The following is a 9,656-nucleotide window of genomic DNA, read 5'->3' as shown; positions in this document are numbered from 1 at the left end:
TTAAAAAAAATACTTACTCATTATTTTTCTTACAATATTAATTAGCACGCAATGTATACTGCTTTGTTTTTTTATTCAAAACGTCGCACTTGTTGACGTGACAGCTGTCATAGAACGTTTCTCTTTCGTATCAAATTATTGTACGCATTACATTGCTGTTCGAAAATATTTCAAAAATTAATTACGCTCTGGTAGTTCATTTTAAATTAACAATTTGTTTTGATATCGGTTCACAGCACTTAAATCTTCGTCTGGTTACAGTTTGAGGTAGAAGTATCAAAAATACACGCTGTATAGTAACCCAGTTGGCCGGACTCCTAGTTGAAATATTACTAAACAAGCAAGTACTATCCTATCAAGAAAACTTCTTCAAGGTAGATTAAACGTGCATTACTCAATTGATTATTAACCCGTCACTTGTCCTAGAGACTACATTAGTCCCTAACTTTTTTTGAGCGGGAAATGTCCTAGAGACTACCAGTAGTTTTAAGGACATTTCCCGCACAAAAAAGTTAGAAACTAATGTAGTCTCTAGGACGCGTACCAGGTTAACTTTCACAGGTTTTATCAATCACGATGACACAAGGTGGAACATGACCTACGATAACAAAATGTTTATAATAAAGTTCATTTGTCCGTTATCACAGTAGTATATAAGGGGATACAGGTGGTGTTTTGATCACTGGCAAACATGGCTCGTCTAGTGTTGTGTGCCTTGGCGCTTCTCGTCGCCGGTGTGGCCTGCGAACCTCCAAAGAAGACCTGGCCCCAGAAACCAGGTAATGCTGCGTGTCCACTGCATCGGAATCGAGCCGTACAGAGCGGACGGATTTGTTGCTTTTGTTGTTTTGATTTCTATGGTACTGCCCCATAGAAATCTATGCAAGGCAACAAATCCGTCCGCTCCTTACGGTGCGTACGCTCAGATTCCGATACAGTGGATGCGCAGCTTAAGTCACCAGTTTTTTAAGTTTCGTAGTTCATGATCATCATCATCATATCAGCCGTAGGTCGTTCACTTTCGGACATGGGCCTCCGACACAGTAACATTTTTCATCACACTTGCTCGTAAACAGTGTCGTAACGTGCAGGCTACCTTGCCTGGCGCTGCCAAGAGCGCAGTCAGCGGTATCGGCAATTTATGAAAGAATATTAAGTAGGTTGTTCTTTTACAAATATACAATTTTACTCGCAAATGTGATGAGAAACATTCTATGTCGCACGGGCGGTACTAGAATTACGAACATCGACTCATTAAAGCCCTCAGTCTTCGACTTCGGGCTTCTAATAGACTCGTTTGTAATTCCTTATTTACCGCCTTTACGACACAATGTACTATAAGATGGCAAATTAAGTCTTTTAGTTTCGCCATGTCCGTTATCTGTCCGTAACTTAGCTTAGAGACTTTTATTTAGTAGGTAGGTACTAGAAAATTATTATTTGGCATGGTTGTTTTTTATACTTACAACAAAGTGGTATTTTAGATGGAACGTAAAGATGACTTTTTTTCTTTTCTATCTCATTTGTGTAAGCCATAGGGATTTGTTTCCGACATATTAAGCTTTAAAATACCTTTTTTAGTGTCAAGTTTCCCCTATTCCTTCGAGCTAGATTATTGTTTATGGTTAGATATTTGAACAAATTCGCGACAGCAGTGTATTATACATTATTATTATTATTTTATTTATGTACCTATGTGTAGGTATTTATTTATTTATTTTTGATGTATTGTGTCGGTAAATTAAAAAAAAACGGTCCTTTTATCATTCCATTGTAGTGTCTACTCTTGTTTCTGTTGTCCTGTCAATCGTTCAAAGGTTATCTGGAAGAGATCCCTTTATGGGATAAGTGCATCTTTGTACTTTATCTTGTTAACTGTAATTTTCATTTGTCTTATGTAAAATAAAGAGTTTTACAATACAATAAAAAAAATATTATTATTATACTTTTTTATTATTTTTGTTTCGTTCGTTCCGTTTCTTCTTCCGTTCTAAAACGGAATCCTACACTAGGTACGGTCAAGGAGTTTAATTCATTGGCCACCATGGAAACATTTCACACTAAACGTTATATAGTGACATCGCATTAATTAACAAGGAAAGTCGTAATAACTTTTCCTTTGAAAAGGTTCCATAGTGGGCCATGAATTAAATTCGTTGTCTGCACATAGTGATGTATAATTTTTGGTCGGTTTTGCTCTTTCTAAATATAATTACTCAATAATTTTATTAGAAATAATTTTACTGCAATGCAATGAAATGGGTTGTTTTTTTTAATTTTTGTAACTTTTGCCACTAAAGTCAAGTAGCACCCGTAAATATTTTCTTTGACTAATTAAGTTTATTTTTCTTAGCTGACCCGGTCTTTCTGAAGAAGCAAGTAGACCTGTCGTCGCTGTTCTTCCACATCCACGAGCCTCTTCACTTCCAGGAACAAAAGACCATTGCCAGCAGTTGGGAAATTGAGAAGAACATTGAACATTACAGCGTAAGACATCCGGTTTAGAAGTTGAAATATCGAGTAAGTTTCTACTGTTCAAATTCCTTAATGGTATATTTTACTTTTTGTACTTCAGAATGTCACTGCCGTCAAAATCTACGTTGAGCTGATGGAATTCGGTCTGCTGCCTCGTGCGGTGCCTTTCTCTATTCTCGATGAGCACCACCAATTTGAGGCTGAGACCCTGTTCAATGTGCTGTGGTCCGCGAAGGATTACGATACATTCTACAAAACCGCTGTGTACCTGAGAGAGCGAGTCAACGAGGGTCTGTACGTTTACGTGCTCACCACTGCCATCGTTCACCGACACGACACTCAAGGATTCGTTGTTCCACCAATCTACGAAATCTTCCCATCCTTCTTCAACAATGGAGAGGTTATGACCACTGCCCAGAGAATTAATACCCACGGCAAACACTTAGTTGAATACTATCCATCTACTTACATTTGGGACGACAATGTAGTGATCAGATGGAACCAAACCGCCTGGCCTTACTTCTCAGAACTAGCCCCTGTGTTCTACTTCACTCATGATTACGCTCTTAACGCACTCTATTACAACTGGCACGTTGCTTACCCAACTTGGCTCGGAAGTGAGACCTGCCCCTTGGTTAAGGATAAACGCGGTGAATGGTTTTGGTTCGCTCATAAGCAGCTCCTGGCTCGTTACTACATGGAGAGACTGTCGAACGGTCTCGGAGAGATTCCCGACCTTGACTTCCACAGTCCTGTGGAACACGGCTACACATCTGGTCTTTTGTACCATAACGGGATCCCGTTCCCGGTCAGGCCTGACAATTTCAACCTACAACAGGATGAGTTTGTTCACGAGATTACGTCCATCAGCGATTTTGAACGTCGAATTCGCGATGCCATCGAGGTTGGCTACTTCATCAACGTGAGTATTTTTGTTTATTAAATTAAATTAAAATTTGTTCTTATCATTTTTTATGAATGAGTAAAACTAAAGCATTAATGATGTGGTATTATGCTTACCTGGATGAGTCTATAGTTAAAGTTATTTCTATGATACATAAACGACTGGCACACACTTAGAAAAATCCTAATTTGATATTATTATTTTTAGCACCTTGGCGAACACGTTAGCCTTCGCGACCCTGAATCCATTGATGTTCTTGGACGTCTTATTCAAGCAAACGAAGACTCTCCTAACACTAACTACTACAAGGACTTCATCAGCATCTGGAAATCTCTTCTCGGAAACTCTAATGTACACGACCATAGTTATCACGGCGGGTAAGCCTAGGAAAAAGATACATGTGTATTACCACCTAAGTATATTCTATGAAGATAATTAGCACGAGATTATTTTTACAGATACATGCCTCTGGTTGTTCCCTCTGCTCTGGAGCACTACCAGACTGCGCTCCGCGATCCTGCTTTCTACATGATCTGGAAACGTGTGCTGCACCTCTTTACCTTGTGGCAGGAGCAACTTCCTCCTTACAAGCCTGAGGAGTTGGCTTTACCATCTGTTGTCATCCAGAGCGTTGACACCGACAAACTGGTCACTTACTTCGAACACACCTACGTGAACGTCACAAACCATTTGCACATGAATGATTTCGAAAGTAAGTTTTGAATGAATACTCTTCCTTAAAATAATGATGGAATGAAACAATGAATTTTAATCACGACAATTTTTTGTTCACAGGGAAGGTTGTAGCTGACGATGTCAGTGTCCTTGTCCAATACCCTCGTTTGAACCACAAAATTTTCAAGATCCGTGTGCACGTGAAGAGCGAAGTCGCGAAGACCGTCGTAGTCAGGTTCTTCTTGGCGCCCAAATACGACAGCCACGGCTATGAGATTCCTCTGCACCTAAACACTGACAACTTCTTCCTTCTTGATCAATTCACTTATGACTGTAAGTAGTATTATTATCAAAGATTTAGTACCATTGACATGCCTTATTAAATTTTGAGATTTAATAAAATTGTTTTTATATCTGCAGTGCCTCAAGGAGAGCATGTGATCAAGCGTGACTCTACCGAGAACCTGTTCACCGTTGAAGACTGGGCCAGTGGTCACGACGTTTACGTTAAGGCTGAAAATGCTCTTCACGGCAAAGGCCAGTTCAACTTTGACCAGTCGCAGAACATCGAAGGTTTCCCTGAACGCCTTCTCCTTCCTAAAGGTTTGTATTCTTAACCTTAACTTTTTGGGTTCCGTAATTGGCTATATTTTGTTGCTTTAATGTACCTTAAAGTATCTAAATTAAATTTTGTTCTACAGGTCGTGAGAACGGTATGCCTTTCATCCTGATGGCTTACATCTCGGAGTACCGCGCGCCTAAGGTGCAGTTTGGAACTGGTTTCGACAGCGTTGTCTCCCCTGGTATCGGCTCTGGAGCTCGCCGTATGACCGACGACCCTCTCGGCTTCCCTCTCAACCGTCCTCTGTTCAAGTGGCAGATCGATGGTCTACACAACCTTTGGTTGGAAGAAGTCAAGATCTTCCACAAACCAACCCCCGAAATCTACGTGCCTCACACCGAATAAACGATCTACGCTTTAAGAGATAAGATTGTTTTCAGAGATAAGATTGTGAATATTGTAGCTTGATTCTCATAGATTCATAAAGCCGTTAAGTAGCTGCTTTCATTGTACCTATTTACTTCATTATACTGATACTAACTTATATTATGAAGGCTTATGATGACAGCTATAGTATTGTCACTGTCTGATGTTCAAGTGTGCGTGTGACTAGGTATTTATTGTATTGTATATATTCCGCCGTATTTTATATGCTATAGTTTAAAGTATGTATTTATATAGTAGCCGTTAATTGTATGATTGTAGATACTATACAATGTGTCATAATATTATGTATTTACCACCAAATAAAATAAAATATTTATATATAAATATATATATGACGTTATAAGAATATCTAATATAACATAACTTGCCATAAACCCACCATGCCGACTTGTTCTAAATAGTAACAAAAAGTATGTATCTATTTATCAGCTAACTAATACGATCTCTCATGAGTATAAATCGCATTGCACTGTAATGATTATGTACCTAATAAACAAATAATTTCACACGACTCTTTTCTTTTACGTCTACAATCATCCTCACTGCAATACAATTTTCTGATACATTACTTAAAATTCTTAGTTTACCGAAGAAAGCCTGTCCTTAGATAGAATAAGAATCTATTTTTTTTTTGCCTACCTACGTCACCGAAAATAGTGAAATACTAATTGGCTCTTCTTCTTCTTTGTCGGATACTCTTGGCAGAGCAGTCGTGGTCACGTAGCACGTCTAACAATTCTACGCCAGTTCTCCCTGGCTGTCGCTTCTCTGGCGCAAGTGTAGAGAGGAGTATTTGTTAGGGCTTTTAATTGGCTCTTATCCCATTCATATATTGATGAATATTCATGAGAACCGAAATATTTTGCTCGAATTCACTAAAAGAAATGATTTGCTAATAGTAACAAACAAATTTGTTACTTTTAATGCTTGTAACATAACTTGAGTGACTACCAAACTAAGGCCTACTAGTAGCTAAAAGTTAGGTGATGTCTTCCAAAATCAGTTTTGCAATTTTAGCTTAATTTTGGTTCCTACCTAATTGGTAAATTTTGGCTAAGCTTCAAGTAGCCAAAATAGTTCAGCTATCCTTTTTTTCAGTGCTAGAAGTCAATATAACCAAACAAACACACCATGAGGCAAACTAGATTAATACTTGTTTTAAAATTTAGCTTGCTTAAGAAGATATTATTATTATGTATCTTTCTTATAAATTTTTCAAATTATTTTTGAAAACTTTTTTTTTATTTGACTGGATGGCAAACGAGCAAGTGGGTCTCCTGATGGTAAGAGATCACCACCGCCCATAAACATCTGCAACACCAGGGGTATTGCAGATGCGTTGCCACTTGCCAACCTAGAGGCCTAAGATGGGATACCTCAAGTTCCAGTAATTTCACTGGCTGTCTTACTCTCCACGCCGAAACACAACAATGCAAGCACTGCTGCTTCACGGCAGGATTAGCGCGCAAGATGGTGGTAGCAATCCGACCGGACCTTGCACAAGGTCCTACCACCTGCAAAAAGAACTTAAAAAGAAACTCTTTAGTTACTCTTGTGGAGGCAACGATATTTTACCCTAATTTTGAAGAACAGTAAGATTATTCAAAATGTCAGTATTTTGCAGTATTTCAGAGCCTATTCAAAAGCAGCTGCCGCATTTAATTTTGCCTTTGATAGGTAGTGCAGCACAAAGGTTGGACGAAAGAAACTATGGTGATATTAAAATTTGTCGGTAGGTACTTGTTCGACGGTGATAAGTTTAAAGCTTTTTTTTCTAAATTATACCGAACATTGCAAAAAATAACAGAAAAGTGTAGCTGGGGCTAGAAATCGAACTCAGTTCCTTATCATTCAGTGTTATGGACCTCCGTCATTATGGATACCAATGAACCAAAAAATGGGAAAGTAAAATTACTAAGTGTTTCTGACAGAAAATCAACGCTGCAGGCCTAATGCTGAGTCAGCGGTCGTTTCACTTTTGCGGGGACACACAAAATCGTGTAAGTACCTATGTATTTTCATGCTTGTCTTTTTGTTTTCTTTTATGTGTATTCTTTATTCTTATTTTTAAATTTTGTTGTATTTTTGTGTCTTAGTAAATGTGAATAAATGCCTTTTTTCTTTTCTTTCTTTCTTTCTCTAACTCTATTATTAAATCAGGCCTTACTTTTGCGGATGAACACGCATACTTATCTTGCATAAAAGTAGCTATCACAAGGTCGCGCTGAGTAAAGTAATTGTTTTCGTTAATTTAAATAGAATTCTAAAAATCATATAAGTTGTGACCACAATTATTGAATATCATTTAAAAATCTCATCTCAAATTTCATGCGCCTTCAATTTAACTTAGGATTTAACATTGATGCTAATGTAGTACCTACTTTTGTTTACGTATCGACTGTTAGAGGAACTATTAAAACTAAAAACAAGATTTACTCAACGAATTAAGCTAGACTTATTTTCTCCCAGTTTAATTAAAATAATGGTTACACACGTCATTTAATTCAATTTATTTTTTTCAGTTCGTTGTGTTAAGTCATTAGGTAACTAAAAAGATACCTTGGACGTAAACTATCAGACTAAAGTAGTACCTATAGGTAGTTTGCCAGTAGGTTAAAGTACCAAAATAGTTTTTATTACGACCTGCAAACATTATTTTCGAAAATCACAAACAATTTTGTTTCCATCTCAATAAACATTGATTAATAGAGTCTAACTATCAACGCCATCTTTTAGCTAGAACTGTTTATAAACAGAAGTGACGAAAATATATAACAGATGGCAGGGTGTACCTATGTCAGGGATTGATTCTCAGCAAAATGTTATAGCACGTGGTTCCCGATGACACGGTATCTTTAGTTTTAAAATTGCTACTCGACCATAGATGGCGTTGAAATAAGTAAACGTGAAAAATGCTAATACTAAACGTTATACTAAATAGCCGTGACGGGAAGTATTATAAATGGTAAATGAAATTCTCTGTTACGGCGGGTGCTTATGTATGACTAAGGATCTCGCATAGACCCGAAACAGCTGTGCACTTATTCGATAACATAATAAAAAGTGGAAACGTAGTAACCGCCAAAATGCAAACTTTACACCAGAGCGAAAAAACTTTTCGATTTTAAGAAAAAAATCATAACTTCTTCATTCAATAACAGAAAACAACATAACTATAGATAACTTTTAATATCCGTTCTCAAAACCTAATGGAAATTACTGGTTTTCCTTTTATTTCCGCTTACGCCAGTGGCACTTTAATTTTTGTTACGATGAAACGCTGTAAATGAAAAAGGTAATGTATGGAAAGTGTACGACCAATAAGAATTCCATAAAGCATAAATGCTGTAACTATAAATGTTGCATACTTATTTAATCTGGGAAAATTTTATGACGTGAATGCCATCATATTTGATAAAATAAACGGACTGCCGCCGGCACTAGATTACATACTCGTAAAGATTTCTAATGAATTAAATACCCAGTAGAAACAGTTATCATCTTACAATTTCATCTATTGACTAGTCTTCATATCTCTCTTTAAAAATACCAGCTTTTTCCCGCGGCGTCGTCCGCGTGGAATCGGTTAGCGCGAGCTGTTCCCTCGGGAACTGTGCATTTTTCCGGGATTAAGTAGCCTATGTTACTCTCTGGTCCATAAACTATCTCTATGCCAAAAATCACGACAATCCGTCGCTCCGTTTTGACGTGAAAGATGGACAAACATACAAACACACACACTTTCATATTTATAATATCAGTATTTTATTTCCAAAAACACTGTAGAATGACCAGGCTACGATGTGACATAAGCGTGATATGCAGTTAACACGCCTTGCTCGTTAACAACTTTTCTACAATTATGCGACGCATATGAAAATTTATTCAACTTTTTTAGAAATAGTGTCAGTTTGATTTTTCAAATTCAACTTATAGTCTAAACCTAATCCTAAGAATATTGTAGCAACTGTTTGATTAATATGTTGTACCTTATAAGCTACATCGCTACACACAAGCTGGTCGGACTGACTTGAAATGTGGTATACTTACTATGTACGAGTACGTAGTAATTTCAATTCAATCCAAACATTAGACTAACAAGAAAACAAACAATTAAACAAACTGAAAATTAAAAAAAAAGATAGTGGCGCAGTTTTTGTCCGGGAGTATATTTTACGTACCAATTTCGAGACTTTCAACGCTGCTTAACTACCTACAATCGCATTTTTTATCAGTAAAACACTCACTCGCACCTACGATAACCTAGCTCATCCTTATTATTAAGTATGAATAAAGGCTATCTGAATATATTTATTCATAATACAATTACGGTATTATTACTGTGAAATATAATAATAACATTTTTTAAGTAGAGTTCCGTGGTTCAGTATAACCATACTAACACTACACTATAGAACTACAGCTTAGAAAAAAACGACTGAAATATGAATAAATGGCTGAACACAGGCTGTAATGTTTAACTCGCTGTTGTTCGCGATCGCATTTTCTTTCTACCCTCGTCTTATACTGCGTGACAGAAAGAATTGGTGAAAACGATTGTGATTCCATGTATGTAAGACAACAAAGCCTCTG

At 37.2% G+C, this 9,656-nt stretch overlaps 1 protein-coding gene across 1 annotated transcript; it reads left to right on the top strand.

Moving 5' to 3' along the window:
• Nucleotides 1–668: 668 nt before the first annotated feature.
• On the top strand, nucleotides 669–5,569 carry LOC141440947 (acidic juvenile hormone-suppressible protein 1-like). Its single transcript, XM_074105541.1, has 8 exons — nucleotides 669–779; nucleotides 2,354–2,487; nucleotides 2,576–3,397; nucleotides 3,587–3,756; nucleotides 3,838–4,091; nucleotides 4,175–4,387; nucleotides 4,475–4,657; nucleotides 4,756–5,569. The coding sequence occupies exons 1-8, from the start codon at nucleotides 692–694 to the stop codon at nucleotides 5,019–5,021; spliced, it is 2,130 nt and encodes a 709-aa protein (XP_073961642.1). The 5' UTR covers nucleotides 669–691; the 3' UTR covers nucleotides 5,022–5,569.
• Nucleotides 5,570–9,656: the final 4,087 nt, after the last annotated feature.

This window comes from Choristoneura fumiferana, chromosome 23 (assembly GCF_025370935.1).
Source record: "Choristoneura fumiferana chromosome 23, NRCan_CFum_1, whole genome shotgun sequence".
Taxonomy (NCBI): domain Eukaryota; kingdom Metazoa; phylum Arthropoda; class Insecta; order Lepidoptera; family Tortricidae; genus Choristoneura; species Choristoneura fumiferana.
This window is presented reverse-complemented; position numbering and strand designations above follow the sequence as displayed.

What these genes read in the sequence shown, in the direction of transcription:
- LOC141440947 (XM_074105541.1), top strand. Translation starts at nt 692, where the DNA reads ATGGCTCGTCTAGTGTTGTGTGCCTTGGCGCTTCTCGTCGCCGGTGTG. An exon ending in AGGTTGGCTACTTCATCAAC is followed by an intron (nt 3,398 to 3,586) that starts GTGAGTATTTTT and finishes TATTATTTTTAG; the next exon opens with CACCTTGGCGAACACGTTAG. An exon ending in GACCATAGTTATCACGGCGG is followed by an intron (nt 3,757 to 3,837) that starts GTAAGCCTAGGA and finishes TTATTTTTACAG; the next exon opens with ATACATGCCTCTGGTTGTTC.